The following is a 21,213-nucleotide window of genomic DNA, read 5'->3' as shown; positions in this document are numbered from 1 at the left end:
AACACAAACCAGCAATCTGAAATTCCAAGCACAGGTTAATTAAGCATAAATTTAACAAGCTGCGATCATTTTATAGAATAGGAAAAAAAATCTATAATCAAACAAGTAGTCATACATGAGGAGACTGTTAGAAGATATATGGAAGTAATGTATTTGACGGACATGGATTTTACAACAACCTTTCTATGCAAGCATACCATTAGTTTATACCCATGATTCATGAGAAAAGAACAACAGTCCTTTGATTTATTTTCCAAACGCAGGTAAAGATTTTTCTCTTGCATACCAAAATTCATGACACTGGATAATAGTGGAATATTCATTTAACTCCAGAGATTAGCAAAGCCTCAATTTCATTGTACTTGACAAAGATCCTAAGTCAGTATTCTATAGTATATACCTGTTATTTAACCACAGCAATTTGTTTGGATACCAACCTGATTTCAAAATTTAAGCTATTTCTGTCTATTAAGATATCGTAAACATAAAGCATTTAGCTATTTCACTGTATTGTGGAATGCTCTGAAAATAGTCATCGTTCTGTTAAGCTCCGCATGATGCAAGTCATATTTGTTCAAATAATCAGAATGGAAGTAGGCCATTTTGGTCAAGAAACAACCCCCCCAATTCTTCCTGTATATTTGATAGAAAGGGTGTTCAGTTACACTTACATTAACATTGAAAGTCGCACCCTTTACATAGTAAAGAGTCTAAAATAACATATGGTAATGAAAATCATTTTTGTGTGCATCCATCCACTTTAAATTTCAACTGAAATTATAACATTTCTCAAATAATTACAACTGAATATATATAAAAACAGTGACAAGACTGGAAAACACAAGATACAGGAGAAAGGATCATGAGCAGAAGCTACTAAGGCGTGGAACTAACCGTTTGCGGTGTAGCAGCAAGAGTTTCCATTTCTTCATGTGTTAACCAGACATTTCCAGTGGACTAATCACATGACCCACAGACACCCAATAAAATCCAATGACAGGAAAGCAGTAATAAAGAGGAAAGGTGGCAGATCATTAAGCAACAGTATGTTTATGGAAGCTAGCTTAAGCTCAAACAACAGCTCCTCAAAAGGGTAGCAGAGCAGCTTAGCTGCAAGATTATTATTTAAATGGCTACTAAAATCTAGCTTTGTGGCTACAGGGTGACATTCCCAATCAGTGCAGGTATTGGAACGGATGTCATCTTAATAACTCTAATACTCTACTTAAGATTAATATGCATTATAACATTTGCATTTTATTGCCTTCAGCTCAAAACATTTCCAAGTATACAATCTCTCCTCTTTCTTTTCTTCACAGGGTGCAGATGTTGCTGACAACTTTACATTATGGTTGCCATGGTTTAAACGTCGCAATAAAAAGTTGAGGTGACCTCAACTATATAATATATATATTTATATAAATACATTTATACATAAATTTTATATACATTTATCTATATATGTACACACACACATATTTATTATATATATTTATCTTATTGATTTGGAAGAAAGTGTAACTGGTGTGATCAGTAAGTCTGCGGATGACACAAAGATGGCTGGACTTGCGGATAGCGGTGAACACTGTCAGAGAATACAGCAGGATATAGATAGGCTGGAAAATTGGGAAGAGAAATGGCAGATGGAATTTAACCCAGATAAATGCAAAGTGATGCATTTTGGTAGAACTAATGTAGGGGGGGAGCTATACGGTAAATGGCAGAACCATCAGGAGATAGACGCACAGAGGGACCTGGGTGTGCAGGTCCACTGATCCTTAAAGGTAGCAACGAAGGTGGAGGTGGTGGTGAAGGCAGCATATGACATGCTTGCCTTTATAAGATGGGGCATAGAGTATAAAAGTTGGCGTATGGTGTTGCAGCTATACAGAACATTGGTTAGGCCACATTTGGAATACTGAGTCCAGTTCTGGTCGCCACACTACCAGAAGGACATGGACGCTTTGGAGAGAGTTCAGAAAATGTTTACCAGGGTGTTGCCTGGTATGGAGGGTCTTGGCTACGAGGAGAGATTGGGTAAACTGGGGTTGTTCTCCCTGGAAAGACAGAGGATGAGGGGCGATCTAATAGAGGTGTATAAAATTATGAAGGGCATAGAGTGTGGAGAGTCTGCAGAAGGATCTAGATAGGCTGGGCGAATGGGCCAGGAACTGGCAAATGGAATTTAATGTTGGCAAGTGTGAAGTTGTCCACTTTGGTAGGAATAATGGTAGGAAGGACTATTACTTACATGGCGAAAAACTGCAGCATGCGACGGTGCAGAGGGACCTCGGGGTCCTTGTGCCTGAGTCGCAAAAACCCAGCCTGCAGGTGGTCAGGAAGGCGAATGGGATGCTGGCCTTCATAGCGAGGGGGATTGAATATAAAAGTAGGAGGTCTTGCTGCAACTGTACAGGGCACTGGTGAGGCCACAGCTGGAGTACTGTGTGCAGTTTTGGTCGCCGCACTTACGCAAGGATATTTTGGCCTTGGAGGGAGTGCAGAGGTGGTTTACTAGGCTGATATCGGAGTTCAGGGGGTTAAACTATGAGGAGAGGCTGAATAAACTAGGCTTGTACTCGTTAGAGTTTAGAAGAATGAGGGGAAATCTCATTGAGACATATAAGATGATGAATGGGATGGATAGGATAGAGGTGGAGAGGCTCTTCCTGCTCAGAAAGGACAGTAGGACTAGAGGGCACAGCCTCAAGATAAAGGGGGGGCGGTTTAGAACAGTTGAGGAGGAACTTCTTCACTCAAAGGGTGGTGAATCTCTGGAATTCTCTGCCCGTTGAAGTGGTGGAGGCTGCCTTGCTAAATATATTTAAGACGCGGGTTGATAGGTTTTTGATAGGCAAGGGGATTAAGGGTTATGGGGAGAGGGTGGGAATGTGGAATTGAGACACGACAGATCAGCCATGATCTTATTGAATGGCGGGGCAGGCTCGAGGGGCTAGATGGCCTACTCCTGCTCCTATCTCTTATGTTCTTATGTTCATTGATAGGGTGAACAGTGGGAAACTTTTTCCCAGGTCAGAGGTGACGAACACAAGGAATCACAGGTTCAAGGTGAGGGGGGCAAGGTTTAACACAGATGTCATGGGGCGTATTTTACACAGAGGGTGGTGGGGGCCTGGAATGCACTGCCAAGCAAGGTGGTAGACGTGGACACGATGGGATCATTTAAGACTTATCTGGATAGCCACATGAACAGACTGGGAATGGAGGGATACAAATGAATAGTCTAGTTGGAAGCATGAGTGGCGCAGGCTTGGAGGGCCAAAGGGCCTGTTTCCTGTGCTGTATTGTTCTTTGACCACCCATGTGATGGTGAGCCACCTTTCTGAAACACTGCAGTCCATCCACAATTTTGTTAGGGAGTGTCTCAGGATTTTAATCCAGTGACAGTTTAGGAGTGGCAACACAGATCCAAGTCAGACTGGCATGTGCCTTGGAGGGGAGCTTGCAGTTGGTGGTACTCCCATGTATCTGCTGCCCTTGTTCTGCTGGGCTGTAGAGATTACGGGTTTGGAAGATGCTGTCGAAAGAACCTCAACAAGTTGCTGTAATGTATCTTACTGATGGTATACATTGCTGCCACTGGTGAATGGGATTAAAGTTTATAGTGATGAATACAGTGCCAATCAAGGGTTGCCTAGTCCTGGATAATTTCTAGCTTTGAGTGTTATTGGAGCTGCAATCAGCTAGGCAAATGGAGAGTATTCCATCCCACTCTCGAGTTGTGCCTTGTAGAAATGCTTTGGGAGTTAAGTGAATTATTGGGAAACATAGTAATAATATTCCTCAAGTAACCAGAGGTTGGACTAATTTCAAGATACAAATTCAAATCCCAGCATGGCAGTTGGGGGAAATCTAAATTTAATTAATGAATCTGCAATAACGATGATCATGCCACTTAGTTTATCAAACTACTTCCACAGTATGTAGTTACAGACTCGGAACAGAAAATACATAATTTCAAAACATGTGACACAGCTGAAATTAGTAATTTAATCTTTTCCAACAGTTTGCTTCCACATATAGCTTTGGTATTTTCATAGAGAAGCAAGAATTGTTCCTACCGTTCGAGATGTTGGAGGTGCTGAAGGACTGGTTAGCGATACCATCTCCTGGATAGCCAATCGTAATTTTAACCTGTGCAGAGGATTACTGATGCCAATTTCTCGCTGTATTTCAGTGTCGGATAAGGCTGACATAATAGCACCACTTTTTACATTGGCTCGACATGCTGCTACATACCACGCTGGCATCCCAACCCAAAGCTGGAAGCAAAACACCAAATCAATAAAATGTTCCTGGTAGGACAAATTATTTTATAAAGTAACAATTTAACAATTTCAACCTAATTCACTTGAACTGGAAACCCATAAGATTGCTTAGAACATTTTTACATTCTAACCAACGTTAACGCAGGGGGGAGGCAGTGGCATAGCGATTATCATCACTGGATTAGTAATTCCGAGACCCAGGATAAAGCTCTGGGGACCCGGGTTTGAATCCCACTACAACAGATGGTGAAATTTGATTCCAATAAAAATCTGGAATTAAAAGTCTAATGATGACCATGAAACTGCTGTCAACTGTCATACAACCCATCTGGTTCACTAATGTCCTTCCATTCTTATCTGGTCTGGCCTACATGTGACCAGACCCACAGCAAGGTTGACTCTTAAATATCCTTGGGGATGGGCAACAAATGCTAATCCAGCCAATGGCACCCACATCCCATGAATGAATATATATGTTAAAAAAACTCTGTTGAAGTCAATGGAGATTAAAACTCAGTAGTATAAAACCGATTTCCATCAACCCCCTCGGAAATTTAATCATTACTTCCACCGTCTCCTTATATTTGTGGTCTACTGTCACTGTTTAAAACACACCCCACCCCCCCAGATAAAAATTTCTATGCCTACAATTGTAACAGAAATTGTTTAAGTTTGAGAATTTTTTTTGCAGCAGATGAGGATCTGGAGTGCACTGTCTGAAAAATTGCTGCAAACTGATTCAATAGTAACTGTCAAAAGGGGATTATATATGTACTTGAAACAGAAAAAAGACAGGAGAATAGGACTAACTGAATAAGCTAGTTGCTTCAAATAATTGGCATAGGCAGATCAGGCTGAATGACCACCTCCTGCATTGTATAATTCTAGGAACTTTGCAACGTTGTAATTACATACTTTTGCCAGTACTGGCACTGCAGCACATCAGTTTGCCTTTAGCCTTTACTGTACTGCAGATTCACCAGGCTCTGCCCAAACCACCTCTTCATTACCAATTGCCTTGTTTTTTTAATTCAACTATTAGTTGGAATATAAAATAATGTTCCATAAATCAAGATCAAAATAGGGACCGACTTACGAATATACCAATTACACCCATCATCTTGTTCTGCTTCAACCGAAAACCATGCTTGGTTATGCTACAGGAGACTAACCAGGATTACGTAAAAACACAATAAGCTGCATTTTCTTTTAAAACAGTTACCCTTCAATTTAAAATTTGTAACCTCACCTCCAGCCATACAACTACAGTGGGCCCATCCCATAGTGCAAAGGGTAGACCTTGCCTTCGTGCTTCTTCCAATAACTCGGTCCTAAAGCACAAACCTCATATTAACTTCAAATCAGTTCAAAAGTTATACAAAAACAAAACTTTAAAAACATTATTAATTTTCACCTTATACATCCAACTCAAAATAAACAGTCTTGCAGTCTTAAGGCATTTAGAGAACAATTTAAGAGTTTAGTTGCCCATGCAGATAAAGATGGTTAGATCAATAAAAATTTGCAATATGAAATATTTATGGGAAAGCATGAGCAGGTGTTTTTTTTAAAACGCTAAAGGACAGTTAGTGAAGATAGAAGACTCATTCCTTTATGCAAGAAGTGTTGGTTAAGTGAAGCGCCACACAGAAAAACACCATTATATTCACACTACCATATACCAAATGGTATTTCCATTTCCAAAGAGTTCCAGTTACTCCGGTTTTCATCAGGTACAAAAAGTTCCACATCCCTTTAACTTCAACTTACATTTATGGATAATAAAAGCTCAGTTTAGAGAGAGATGGGGGCTGGAGTGGACATGGAGTGAGAGAAAAGGGAGATATAGCGGGCAGAAACAGAAGATTGGATGTGGAATTGTGTAGACTGGAAAACGTGATGCTTGTATGAGGCACTTTAAAGCAGAGACTCAGGCTCAATTTCAGAAAGATTTAAGGCAGCAGTCCAGGAGGCAGACGTGGTTGGAAGATTTGTTTAAAAAAGATAAGGGGGCAATAATCCAAGAGGAGGAGCAGCATAGATTGCGCTGGATATTGTTATAGATTTCAGTCATCAGAAAGGACAAAGTTATGGAGCATTTTGAAATCAAGAATCTTGGAGGAAGTACTGATTTGCTTTGGAGCATAGGAGCTTAGTAATATCAAGGTGATGCGAGTGGATAAATCATGCACATTTCCAAGTTGCGGAACAGTAGACTAACTGGATGTTTTTGGGGAGGTTAAAAATATGAAGAGGCACAAGAATAGCATTTGAAAAATTGATCCTCAACATGAAAACAACATGGGATAGGATTTCAATTGTGTAAGATTGAGGTAGATAATAGTCCAGTGGTGTAAAGCAGTGATCCTGATGATGGAATGGACATGGAGCTGACAGCTCAGTTGAAAGTCAAAACAGATCAAATTTTTCAATTGTGGGCAAGATTAATTTCAATATTGAGTACAAGAATCTGTACTGCTCAAATTGATCAAGCTAGGTTTAGCAATGAAAACTCAGTCTTCACGTTTGACAAGGTACCTCACAAGAGGTTACTGCAGAAGGTAAGGGGGCATGGAGTTGGGGGTAGGGTGTTAGCGTGGATAGAGGATTGGTTGTCAAATAGGAGGCAGAGAGTGGGGGGGTCAATGGGTGCTATTCGGATTGGCGGTTGGTGACTAGTGGAGTGCCCCAGGGGTCGGTGCTGGGGCCTCAGCTATTTACCATTTATATAGATGATCTGGAGGAGGGAACCGAGTGTATGGTGTCGAAATTTGCTGATGACACCAAGATTGGTGGAACGGCAAATTGCGCGGAGGGTGTGGAGAGTCTGCAGAAGGATCTAGATAGGCTGGGCGAATGGGCCAGGAAATGGCAAATGGAATTTAATGTTGGCAAGTGCGAGGTGGTCCACTTTGGTAGGAATAATGGTAGGAAGGACTATTACTTACATGGAGAAAAACTGCAGCAGGCGACGGTGCAGAGGGGCCTCGGGGTCCTTGTGCATGAGTTGCAAAAACCCAGCCTGCAGGTGGTCAGGAAGGCTAATGGGATGCTGGCCTTCATAGCGAGGGGGATTGAATATAAAAGTAGGGAGGTCTTGCTGCAGCTGTATAGGGCATTGGTGAGGCTGCAGCTGGAGTACTGTGTGCAGTTTTGGTCGCCGCACTTACGCAAGGATATTTTTGCCTTGGAGGGAGTGCAGAGGAGGTTTACTAGGCTGATACTGGAGTTGAGCTATAAGGAGAGGCTGAATAAACTAGGCTTGTACTCGTTAGAGTTCAGAAGAATGAGGGGAGATCTCATTGAGACGTATAAGATGATAAATGGGATGGATAGGATACAGGTGGAGAGGCTCTTCCCGCTCAGAAAGGACAGTAGGACTAGGGGGCACAGCCTCAAGATAAAGGGGGGGGGGGGGGCGATTTAGAATGGAGTTGAGGAGGAACTTCTTCACTCAAAGGGTGGTGAATCTCTGGAATTCTCTGCCCGTTGAGGTGGTGGAGGCTGCCTTGCTAAATATTTTTAAGACTCAGGTTGATGGGTTTTTGATAAGCGAGGGGATTAAGGGTTATGGGGAGAGGGCAGAAATGTGGAACTGAGACACGACAGATCAGCCATGATCTCACTGAATGGCGGGGCAGGCTCGAAGGGCTGGATAGCCTACTCCTGCTCCTATTTCTTATGTTCTTATAACACCTTTTTCCAACCTCCAGCATAAAACACAGGTTTTGATGCAGATACATCCACATGGTGCAGTCAATGACACTCTTTTTAGGCAATCCCTCAGAATTGAGGATGTTCTGCTTCCGTTCTGGTTTGGTGGATTTCAAGATGGTTGACAAATCCAATGCATGACTTCCAGATTCTGCCACGTTCAGGTGGTGCAACAAGGATCAGAAATACAACTTGTTGGGAGGTTTGTTTATTCTTTCCAAAGGCTCAACTTTTACCCCCTGATGTTCCTGTCTAGGTCTCTCAATCAACTTGACATCTCCCCAAATGAACCTTCTGTATCTTGATCAACCACAAGCCAGGTAGTCCCATGCAGCAGGAGATGTATGTCCTCTTCAGAGACACTTTCCTAGAATCATAGAATACCTACAGTGCAGAAGATTGTCATTTGGCCCATCAAGTCAACTCTGAGAACATCTTAGCCAGGCTTACCTACTGCCCTTTCCCTATAACCCCACCTATTTACTCAATCTATACATCTTAGGGGAATCTGCACATCTTAGGGGAATCTGCACATCTTAGGGGAAATTTAGCATGACAAATATATCTAATCTATACTTCTTGGATTGCAGGAGAAAACTAGAGCACCTGGAGGAAATCCACACAGACGCAGTCAGAATGAGCAGACTCCATTCACCGTCATCCAGGTCACTCAAACTCTGGTCTTGAGAGGCAGCAGTGCTAACCACTGTGCCACCCACGATCATCCTTGAAGTGATTCTAATGTTGTCCTGCAAATTTCTTGCTGCGATTGAGTTTTTTCAGGAGTCTGGCGTTAGACACATGACTGACATGTCCTGCCCAGAAGAGCTGGTTTTGAATGATTAGTGCCTTGATGTTGGGAGTGTTGGATTGGGAGTAAACATTGCCGCTGTGCTATCATTTCTCTTACTGGATTTGGAAGATCTTGCAAAGGTACCGCTGATGATATTTCTCCAATGCTTGGAGGCTGTCCACATCTCCAAAGCATGAACATTGTCTTGGGTTTGAGATTGTAGTTCTCTTTTCCTCAGTCAGCCAAAAGCCGAGTTGGCACATTGGAGCCAATAATGAATTTGATGTCCATGTCTGCCTACGTCAATAAGTGGCACCCAAAATATGGGAAATGGCCAACATTTGAGACGATCTCACCGCCTATCTTTCTGATGGGGGAGGTGTCGTACTTCATAACTGACTATTTGAAGTTGCGATGATACTATGTCTTTAAGAATTATATTCATAGCATGTTTCTTACTAGGGGGATACTGAAAATACAGCTCTATTTTATCTGGGCACCAGGAGCTCTCATGCTGACAATGCAGGCTACTGATTGCTTTTGGTTAGGGATGTGTTTTATTGAGTTCATGCATTTTTGTTTATTTGGTTTTTCCCCAGGGGTTTCAGAATAGCATTTTGATTAGGTTGATTGACACAGATAATGTGTATGTGCTTAAGGGGAGGAGCTAAGATTACAGAGGAAAACAATTAGTTTTCTGCCTGGTCCTGAAAGCAGCAAGAGGTGTCCTTCTGTCTGTCTCTCTCTCTCTCTCTCTCTCTCTGAAAGCTGCTGTTGGGACAGACTATGAGAAATAGGTCGGTCTTTCTCTGTCCCTCTCTCCAGAGGTGTTCAAAATGCTCTCAAACTGTTAAGAACAACAAGTCTGAGGTTCACTAACAGACTTTGAAGACGGGTTTTAAGTCTGTAAGAGGAATGTTGCTTGAATTGGAGTAAGCAGTTAAGAACCGTATTTTAAGTACTGTTCAATTGATAAATATTAAGCTAACTCCTTTGTTGAATTGTGTTGTTAAATGAAGTTTGATTTGCTAAAAGCTTCCTAGCGTCAATAGAATCATATCCGGAGTTAAACACCTTATCCTCACACTAATGCCAAAATAGCAAAAAAACAGTTGGAGTTTAGTCAGACTTCACAACGTACTTTGGGGTTTCTGTTCCGGTACCTTAATAAAGTACAATTCCATGGTGTGGCAGGAAAGATACAGCCGCTCCCACCTGGCTTGGTGAAATGTAACAAACTACACCCTTGTGCCTCTGGTCAAAGGTAGGCATTCTAGGACTGTAACTCAAGATTGTTGGATGAAGCTATGAAGTTGTAAAACAGCCCACTTTTCAAACTGTTCACATTTAACAAAACAATCTCTTATTTACAAACTGGAACTCAATGGAAATGCTCGCATTCCAAGTTTATACACCTGCATTCTATACATTCCACAGGAAAATAAAATTCCCCTTGGCATCAAACATTGAAATAGAGCTCGAGCAACCCAATGCATTCATGAAAGTTAATGATAAATGAACTTACCCTGATTTACTACTAAGGTCATGGAGTGAATAACAACATAAGAAGGGAAAGAAATGAAAAAAAAAGTGTAAAGCACTAATTTAAATAAAAAGTAAAACGATAGGGTAAGGTATGGATATTGGGAGTGTGGGTAGGAAAGGTTGTTGGGAAGAGCCAGGTTTCCTTCTTAGTTCATACACTGTTCAAAAGACATTGCCTTCTGTGCAGTATGAACCAGTAAAATACCACTACAGTTGTTTAAAAAATGTAATTGATGTAATGGAGTCAAAATAGCCATGCACTTTTCTTACTACTTCAGAGAGAGTTTCAAAAAACTTACTTCTTTTTCAACTTTCTATCTTTTTCTGCTTGGCCAAGTTTACTGAGTCCCAAGGTATCCTGAGGGCAGGCTTCCATATCTGGTATGCCAGCTATAAAGTTTAAAGTTAAATCATTATACTGTTCATGGGAGTAAATTATTTAATCTACTTTCAGCCAAATAGTGTGATTTGAATTTGAAATGATATTTTATTTCCTTGAATACAAAATACCAGACCGAGTTAATAACAGTTTCAAAGGGTCTCATTAGGAATCTGCAAAATGCTTAGATACTAGAAGCTCTGAACAGTTCACAGAGGGCAGCATCAGGAAACACAGCACAAGTTTGTGCGTGGGCAGTTAATGGTTGGGAGCCTAAGGGATTTTATAAGGCTGTGCTGAGATCCAGAAAGATAGGTGTTTTGTTTTAATATGTATGCACACTTGCATTTTAAAGTGAATTAGATTGATTGTTTTTCAGAAATTAATCCCCCAAATAAGGATTTGATTGAAATTCAAGTATACAGTATGCAAAATAAGCCTTGCATAGATCAAACAGATCAAATAAAAATGATCAATTTCTGCTGGTTCCACCTGTTACCCAAACACACAATTTATTTTAGGGAAGCCAAAAGTAATATCAGTCTAAAGTTAACACTGAAAGTCCCCTACTAATATCATATCACACAAATTATTGCTCGAAAACCATTACTTGTGAGAAACTAAAATTAATGAACATGAACAAATTCCAATTTTGACATGCAAACACTTTCATTACCATATTTTGCTGGTAAATAGTGTTCAAGTGCTGTTGCATATCAGGAAACAAAACACAACCCAACATTATTTTCACTAGTTACACAAGCTTGGAATCCAATGAAAGCCATGCTAATTACATCGCTCAAAAACTATTAGGAAAGGCCATGAGAAGTACATAAATTGCTTTACCAAGTTAATGCTCTACTATTTAAAGTTGAATAAATAAATATTTCTAGTCCGATTAAACAGGGCATCACAAGGATAATATCAGAGTATAAAATTGGAACTCAATTTCTGCTAAAGACAGTCCCTAGTTTGCTGCTTAAATACAAGTTGTGCTTTTTGCCTTGTGTGGTGAGTCACCAAGACTGCTTTTTTCTACCACTGCAATAGTACCACTTCCATCTCTGATTGCTGAGAATCCAGACTGTGTTTTCTTATAAACGTCAATTTCTCACACTGCTCTTCTGGTCAGTCTTCCCACTCCCACAAATTACCAGTATTTCAGAATGCTAGAATTCTTGCCAGTTCAAAGCCTTGTCTTCCCACACCCCAGTCCTTGCTGAATTCAAAAGACCTGTAACCCTGTCATTAGTTGCCGGATCTTTTATCTTCCAAATGTTCCACGGCTTTGTTTTACTCTAAGTAGCTATGTCCCTGTTTAGATACAATCACATTTTCAATGACCATGTCCCTGTTTCTAAATCATCATCTGCATCACCTCTTGCATCTCTGCTTTCAAAAGACATTTCTCTACAATCTACCCTCAGTCTAGTCTTTACATTTACTGCTGAACTTTCCTGTTATGAAAAATTGCTGACCTTGGTAAAGATACATAACGCATAATGGATGTGCTTTGTCTATTAAATTGATAAACCCACTTCTTTATGATGGCAGTGAATAGTGTGAATTCATAAGTTTTCTTTGTCTTCAACGAGAGAGGATGCCACACTTGGAGAAAGTAGACAGAAGGTTTTAAGATAACCATCCAAATTAAAGGGAGTTAGTGAATTAAATGCTCATCAGCTCATAACAAAAAAGGTCTCAAAATCACATTTTGAAATTCTAAGAGCACGGTAAAATTTCAGGGAGGATCAACACAACACCATGGGACAGGTTTTATGCATGGGCATAAAACTGGCATTGATGATCATTTTTAATGGAATGAAAATGAGGCCATTTCTTTGGTGAGTGGCTAATCTGTAATAGTTGTATCTCCAGAGAAAGCTGAGTTTGTGTACAATTAGTGCAAATCAGAGGAGATTTCACAATGGAGGTGTTAGTAAAATCAATAAGTTTTTTTTAAAACTATTATTATTAAACCTATGTTAGAAATGAGTTTGCAATGCTAAGTCGGCAATATACTGAAGTAGACACAATTAACTGAACTCTCAAAATATTCAGGTAACCCCGAAGATTAAAAACGCCAGGGACAAATAATGTGGATGAATTAATTCTGCTTTAGAAAGCAGCTCGTTTCTATAAAAAAAAATTAAAAAAAAGGTTGGTTGTAAATGTGTTTAAAAAACGTTCGACCTTATCGGAGATATGAAGTCACTTTTAGACTGACAGATGTTAAATGTTAGTTAAAAGTTTGTTTTACACAAATCTGCATAGGATATTTGGGAGGTAACCAATTTATCAGGTTATCTAAAATTGCAGTAACTTGGAACGGGACTTTGAATTTCTTGAACATTTTTGTTCTCGAAGTGGGGATAGAGATTCAAAAAAATATGCTTTATATTTCTGAAATAATTGCTCGTCAGTTGTTTTTAATTCAAACTACTACTTGAGCACAAATAACCAAAAATGGCAATAATGATTTACAATTTAAACCATTTTACTATTTGACCTCTATTTCAACAATGACCTCATCTCAGTAAAAACAGGTCAAAAAACACACGACAAACATCAATAAACGCAGCTCTCAAAATTAACTGAACTATATGGCTACTTTTAAACCTTTCATGCCAATTTCACAACAAACATGCATCATTAAAACTTAAACTCAGAGCAATTCAAAACTGAGATCAAACTGAAACATAAATCCAGAACAGCAGAATGGAAATGCAACTTGAACTTGGAAAGGTAGCAAGGAAAGTGGGCTAAGATTGATGGACAGTCATTTGGTGAACGTGAAATAAGGAAATAGAACAGAAGTAAATTATGTCGATGTATAGATAAAATCTCATAGGACTAGAGACGCACAGGGTCAAAAGCAAATTATAAAAAACAAAATGTAAATTTAATGACAAAGTTAAATTTCATAATTATTTCAAAGTTTACTTAGTGACTTTCCAAACCAACCTTGCCCTGTGGGATCTTTGCTGGGCTGTCCAAGCCGACCTTTCTCTTTCTTACCAAACAGGCGCCCAATAGAAGACTTTATACTTTTCTTTTTAGGGGCTTTGTGAAGAGAATCCTGGCTGCTGTTGCTGCTACTAGGGTTGCTGACTTGGCCATCCTGTGACCCAGTTGAACTGTGTGCATATGTTAAATGTACACAAGTATTTAAGTTAGAAGGCACAAGGAAAGAATTAGTATTTGCAGCATTGTGTTCATAAATATAAATTTCAAAAATGCCAACAGTTTAAGCTGCAACATAAAAACTTAAAAGATAATTTCAACCAGTCTGGATCCAAAATGCCTGATTATGGTTTTAATTTTGAATTTCTAACTTCAATCAGGCAAAACAATTTGGTCTTCCACAGTTCACAACATCTGCATAACAGCATTTCAACATCAATAAGACATCTCAAATTTAACACGAAACACATTCAACTGCCAGCTGAGATTATTAGCACAGAAACTTTTCTAATTTTTATTACGTGGTATTACATGATATTACATGAAGAAAAGGCAAATATAATTCAGGCAATATCCTTCCTATGATTGCAACTAATTAACACAAAATTAATTGGACATCATTCCAAATTGGTGAGTTTATTAAAAAATGAACATGCCCACAATAAACATTATTGATGACTGACCGCGCCTTCAAGCAAAAGCTGCCAGTGTTTTACTTCCATTTCTGGCAAGGGTTCAGAAGTTAACTTTGGATGCCAATTCAATGTTATTCTCCTCAATTCGTTTAATTAAATATCCTACTCAATACTGTAATGTTTGAATGTGATCCATTATATGCTGCAACTTCCTGGTTAAATGCACTTACTGGATTTACGTTAACATTGTCAAAATTTGTAACAAATGCTTGTCAAATGCACATCTGATCAAACACATTTCTACATCTTTTTTATGAGTGCTAAAATGCTGCTGAGAACACATACCCAGATCTGTTCACAGTATCATATTAATTCTGTAGGTCAGTTTATGGACTGGGGGAAAACATTATTTACAACCATTTGGAAAACTATTTCACCTTCTTATATCCCGAATGTCCTCCTGGCTGATGGTGTGAGAGGCACCTTGATTAATTCTATCCAATCGAATGGATCTTGGTGTGGAAGGTGGTGATGTTTCACACTTAATTGTGGTTTTGTCTTCCCGCATGTCCTCTTTTGATATCTGAGATTATGCACGTTGTAAATGAGCAAGAAAAATAAATAAGAATCATCAATTAAAAAAAGATTTGATTTGCAAAAAAGCAGACACAATTACATAAACCATTAAGTCAGGGTCACATGGATCTCACAAACACAATACAACCTACATCAACATATACAACAAACATTGGTACAGAATTACCATGGCTCAGGAAGCTGTGTCAACTCTTCACAAATGAAGAGTAAATTTTAGTAGAAGTACCAAGGTCCTAACATTGGATTTTTGGAAAGACTTAGATGATGTAGCAGCTCCCATCATATCAAGTTTATTACCCTTCTAAGATTATAAACAAAATGAGTAGCAGCAAAAAAAATCACAAACAAAAGATTGATAAAACTTCAAGTACCAAGTGAAGCACGTGTAATGTTAGGAAAGAAACAGAAAAGCATGGGACTGTTGTAAAACAGGTTGAGTTTCTTCAGACATCAACCTTGGATGTTGTTTAACTTTGATGAAGAATAATGTAATATTATGCGGGTTGTAATTGTGAACATAAAAGCTGGGCTATGTTTTCTTTGCATAATTTATCCCCAATTCACAGCTCTGCGTGGATTCACAGCTATATTCCCAGACTGGAAGACCTAGCTGATATGAACATAAGAGTTAGTAGTAGGCCACTTGGCCCTTCGAGCTTGCTTTACTACTCAATAAGATCATGGTTAATTTGACTGTAACTTCCATTCCACATTCCTGCTTGCCCCTAATAACCTTTCACCGCCTTGTTTATCAAGAAACTATTTACCTCTGCCTTGAAATCATTTAAAGACAGCTGTCACTGCCTTTTGGAGGAAGATAGTGCCAAAAATCATTACCTTAGGAGAAAAGAAATTCTCATGTCTTAAACAGACGATCCCTTATTTTTAAACAGTGACCCCTAATTCTGGATTCTCCACAAAAGAAACATCCTCTCCACATCCACACTGATATGACCTCTCAGGATTTTATTGGTTTCAATCAAGTAGCCTCTTACTCTTTTAAACTCCAGTGAATACAAGCTTAGCCTGTCAAATCCTTCTTCATAAGTCAGTCTGCACATTCCTGATATTAGCTTTGAAAACTTTTGAATTGCCTCAAATACATTTATAGTCTTTCTTGAACAATCAACCAATACTGTACACAATACTCTAGATGTGATCTCACTAGTGTCTTGTATTACCTCTCCACTTTCATTTTTTCCACACTCACTTTTTGTAGGACCAATGCTACCATTTAAATTTCAAACAATGCTTGGCAGTTAACTGTTAGTCACCATCACATGCCATCTCCATATCAACTCCTCATGCAGAGTCCACTTGCCAACAAATAAGCACACGCTTCTCATACAGCACTTTTTCACTGTATATTGGTATTCCCGCAAAGTGTCTTGATGAGTCCAAGATGAAAAGCTTTGACATATCTCCTTTTTCAGCAGTACTTAAGTATCTATAAAAAGTCTTAATATCCATCTTGAAATTTCTAGTCAGCTTTCTCAGGCACTAGGATTCTCCTCCTCTTAACCTGTCATTCTTTGCTGTTCTTTAAATTCTGTCTAATCATCTGACCTGCCACATGTCTTTGCACAATTACATACTTTTTTCTAAAGTCTGATATGGTCTTTAACTTTTTAGGTTAACCACAGATGGCAGATCCCCCCCTTGGATTTTTTCTCTCATTGGAATGCATCAATTCTGTATGTTCTGAAATATCCCTTTAAATGTCTGCCACAGCATCTCTACTGACCTATCCCTTAACTTCAGCTAGCTCTGTTTTCATTCCCACATTATTGTCCTTATTCAAGTTTAAAATACTAGTCTCAGAACCATTCTGCTCTCCCTGAAACTCAATGTAAAATTCAATCAAATTGTGATCACCACCACCCAGACAGCCTTCGCAATGAGGCTATCAATTACTCTTCTCATTGCACAACATCAAGTTTAGCATAGCCCACTCTCTGGTTTGCTCCAGAGCATATTCTTAGAAACTATTCCAAAAACATTCCATGAACTCCTGATCTAGGCTATCTTTGCCCACCTGATTTTTTTCTGTCTATATATTGATTGAAATGATTGTCTCAGACTTTTCTGACACGTCCCCATTATCCCTTGCTTTATACTCTGTCCTCCTATGTGGTTAATATTAGGGAGCTTGTAAACTACTCCCACAAGTGACTTCATGCCTCTCAACTCAACTCACACTGCTTCTATATCCTGGTTTGTGATCTTATTTCGACCTTCTTTAATGTGTTAATGCATTAATTATTCCACCTAATGTGACTCAGATCAAAATAAACAAATTAGAGGAAGTCAAACTCCATAACTTCTCATCTTAGGGTAAAAAGCCCCATCATGCTCTCAATTCAGGTCCAGTGAGAACTAATATTTTGGAATATTGTATACAATGTTTAAGTAAATAGGTACATACATTAAAATAATTGTGTTTTCTTAATAAATCTAAACCTTACATAATATTCTTTATCAATGGTTAAAACAATACTCATGGTTGCTGCCTGTGGGGCTTCACAGTGCTCTGCAGCTTTTGTCTATAAGCAAAACCTGGGCAAGCACTGTCCTTTAACAGCATATCCTATACCTGAGGCTAACAAAAGTCTCAAGATTCACACAGTGCTAAGAGATATGTCCCTGACTTCAGGTCAATCCTCACTGAACAGTGGATTATGAAAATAGCAGCCTGAAATGGGGATTGGTGAAGAAAAACTTTTAGCAATCCTTTTAACGTAATTCAGTATTATTCGTTCTGATAGTACTAACAGACGTTAAGAGGGGCACAGAAACCTGCAAACCTGCCTTGGGGAATCTCAGGTAATGTCTGCCTCATAGCCCTCTGGAGATAGGAAGATCTGACAGTCATCCTCCATATTTTTGAGATCTTGTGGCTGAATAGTACCAGAACACTTCACTGCCTTCTTATGCCAATGCCTCATCCTTCATCTTAAAGAACAGTAGGAATGGCGATACTTCTTAAAAAATATTTTATGCAATATTAATTGCTTCACTTGGACAACACACAAATATTCTGGGCTAGGAAGGGGGATGTGGGGGCAGGGAGGATAAATAAAAGGAATATATATTGAAAGCCAGTTTAAATAACATGACAGCAAGTAAAAGAAGAAACCACATTACTCATTGAGGAGATGCTACTGTTGCACTGATTACCATAATATGTCTCATACAACAGCCTGATGCCAAGTAATTGAAGTTCAATTTTATACATTTACCTTCCTACGGTGCTTCCTTAAATCACTAGGCTGACAGACACATGCAAAGAAAAGAGAGAGTCATTAAGGATAAAAGACGATTTAAAAGATTATACAAGATGTAGCTGCATCAGAAATCACACAAACAAGAGTAACAGAGAAGACTAGGAGATTTTCTTTGAGCGGTATGAATTCTATTCGTTTCAAAAGATTTTCATTTGTTGCGATGAAGCTTTTTTGATGACTGTAGATGTAGTCTTCAAAAAAAAAGCATTAAACTCAGTCACTATGAAAGCTAAGAGCAATTCAAGCTAGCTATCTTTTTGCGGTTATGTTGCTTTTTGTGTTGCGGAGAAGTTAATAGTTAACATTCAGTCCCAATTCAGTTCTCAACATTGAAATCTGCAGGATATTGTAGACACCAATAAGTTACTGGCTTTGTACAGTCTTATTATACTTGCAGATCAATATAGAAATATTGTGGACTACTTTTCCGAAGATGACTTACCGATATATTTATGTTGAAACATTAAAGTACGTTAGTTGACTTTGCCAATATCAAGCAGCTTAAGTAGTTGACATGTTTTACTCTTCTGCCAATAAAATTGCAACGGCAGACACACTGTCAGGTCTTGTTTCTCTGGAGTGAGCTATTAAATTATTTATTTTATTTCATCAAAAATTACTAAACTAACAGCAAAATATATGATCAACTATGGTAACTGTACATTTCTTTGCTTTCCAAAGAATACCTCTTGCTTTTCGCAAAGAACTACCTGAACACTTAATCATGTTGAACTATATAATTTGAGACTCATTTGAACACACAGGCTAGAATTTTACCGCCATGCCGGTCTGTGGCTCGCAGTATAGAATTCCCCTGGGCGCGACTTTATGAGTCTTGCCCAAGTGAGGTTGTAAAATACCGGTCAAAGTATAACTACACTCATTATATGATATAAAGTTCTTCAATGACAAAATGCACCAAACTGAATAAGCTTTAAGAATCTTTCTGCTTTTTGGCTAAGAGATGAATCTGTGCAATTAGGATAATGTGTGCATTAAAAAATGTTTAATGAGTAACAGAGCATTGGATTAAACATAGATCAGTACAGCACAGTACAGGCCCTTCAGCCCTCGATGTTGTGCCAAGCTTTGTCCAAAACCAAGATCAAAATATCCCACTTCCTATCATTCTGGTAAAGATCTCTATCATACTGATTAAGAAAGAATGTTGGGAGTGTTTAAAATTGCCATGAAAAAAGGGAGAATTGAAGGACAAACTAAAACACAGAACAAGAAAACAGTGACAAGAAAAATAATACATACTGACGCAGAGAGGAAAAAGTTACACAAACACATTACAGTAATGCATTGATCAAATAATGCATTTGACCATAACTCCAAAAGTCATCTGAAACCGAGCACACCTTATAGTTAATAAAACATCATTTACCTAGACAGTTCCTGAACTAACCTTCTGCCTGAAAATAACCTTGCAGCGAAAGTGTGAAGCTCAACTTTAATTCTACCCATTAGAGATTGCACAGAAAAAGATAACATTTTCCCATGTTTCAGGTATGTCACATAGTCCAAAAACACTCAACATATCTCTTCTAGTTGCGTACATTTTCCATGAGTTTTCAGAATTAACCTTCTATGAGATGTTTTCTTGTCAGCTTACTTGAACTGAGTGTGAAAGCTATGAGAATAATTGTTAATGTTTCAAAGGCAAAAGGATAAAATCTTGGATATATAAATCAAATAAATAATTACTACTATCTGACAGCACATTTCTCACATGGGCTGTGGATTATTCTGCATCAGTGGTAGTGGAGTAAAGCTGTCGTGTGTGGCAAACAATCCTAACATTTAGGGTCAGTACCAATATTAAATCTCTACAATAGAATATATTGTCTTCTGTTTTAAGCAAGACACTTGACGTCACTGGAGTCATGTGATAACGATCAAAACAGAACTGTTGCATAATTTTTGGAGCTGAACACTGCTCATGTTTTCCACTTTCTCCTTCTACAAATAGCAATACATATCAAAATTAATATCTGGGAAAGAAGACGAGATTTCGCAGTTGCTGCTCATGATGCAATCCTCTCCACATTAAGACTAAATGTAGATTGGATGACCGATTTCCAGCGTCCCTCTGTTAAGTTTGCTCACGTGATCCCTAAGCTTCCAACTGCCTCATAATTCAATCACGCACTCCACTCTGAATTCAACTTCCTATCAGTTCCAATAAAGTCAATACAAGCTCAAGACACAGCATGATCTTTTGATTCAGCACTTCTCAGCCTTCTGGACTCAATACTGAATTCAACAATCTGCGTCCTTTTTCGTTTGTTTGTTTTTGAATGGAAAGTGCTGGTATTTATTCTGAATATTCCCATTAATGCTTCCTCTGTTTTATCCATTCATCTGCTAGTAAACAATACATCTCAAAAACTAGTGGACAGATTTCAACAAAACTTGATAAGAGTATGGCCAAGGAAGTAATTAGTTTTTGGCAAAAATGCAGATTTGGATCGTGGACTTATTTTGAACGCTAAATTCTCCCTCAGTGTACCTAAACAGGCGCCGGAGTGTGGCGATTAGGGGATTTTCACAGTAACTTCATTACAGTGTTAATGTAAACCTACTTGTGATACTAATAAACACTACACAATCTGTTAATATTGGAGAATAGGGTAATTTGACTTTAAAAACATTTTATTTATTAGTCCATAGAATCTGAGCTGTCACTGGCTGGGGCCAGCATTCATTGCCCACCCCTGAAGGGCATTTAACCAAATTACACACATTGTGGGTTGTTTTATTTAGAACGCTGTAGATTGTCTCAACTGTAGAGGAATTTGTCATGTCCAAATATAATGTGGAGATGCCGGCGTTGGACTGGGGTAAACACAATAAGAAGTCTCACAACACCGGGTTAAAGTCCAACAGGTTTATTTGATAGCACAAACAACTAGCTTTCGGAGTGCTGCTCCTTCATCAAGTAAGTGGGAGTTCTGTTCACAAACAGAGCATGTAAACGCACAAACTCAATTTACAAAAATTTTATACT

At 38.7% G+C, this 21,213-nt stretch overlaps 1 protein-coding gene across 16 annotated transcripts in view; it reads right to left on the bottom strand.

The window, feature by feature from the left end:
• Positions 1-21,213, bottom strand: part of ppfia1 (PTPRF interacting protein alpha 1) — a 155,271-nt gene that overhangs the window by 24,099 nt on the left and 109,959 nt on the right. For 8 of the 16 annotated variants that reach the window (XR_013886781.1, XR_013886782.1, XR_013886786.1 and 5 more), the window contains 7 exons: positions 18,156-18,185; positions 14,757-14,902; positions 13,685-13,857; positions 10,641-10,731; positions 5,539-5,620; positions 4,083-4,283; positions 895-957 (listed from right to left, as the gene is read on the bottom strand). Coding sequence is in view for 10 of the 16 variants with exons in the window: in XM_080189942.1 (XP_080046068.1) it covers positions 895-957; positions 4,083-4,283; positions 5,539-5,620; positions 10,641-10,731; positions 13,685-13,857; positions 14,757-14,902; positions 18,156-18,185 (786 nt within the window). In the remaining 6 variants the exon portion in view is untranslated. Of the gene's footprint in view, positions 1-894; positions 958-4,082; positions 4,284-5,538; positions 5,621-10,321; positions 10,334-10,640; positions 10,732-13,684; positions 13,858-14,756; positions 14,903-18,155; positions 18,186-21,213 lie in introns of all 16 variants that reach the window. The other 8 variants (XR_013886784.1, XM_080189938.1, XM_080189943.1 and 5 more) reach the window with 5 other exon arrangements.

This window comes from Carcharhinus amblyrhynchos, chromosome 6, assembly GCF_965287045.1.
Source record: "Carcharhinus amblyrhynchos chromosome 6, sCarAmb.v2.hapA, whole genome shotgun sequence".
Lineage (NCBI taxonomy): Eukaryota > Metazoa > Chordata > Chondrichthyes > Carcharhiniformes > Carcharhinidae > Carcharhinus > Carcharhinus amblyrhynchos.
The sequence above is the reverse complement of the archived record's forward strand: the minus strand, read 5'-3'. Positions and strand labels throughout refer to the sequence as shown.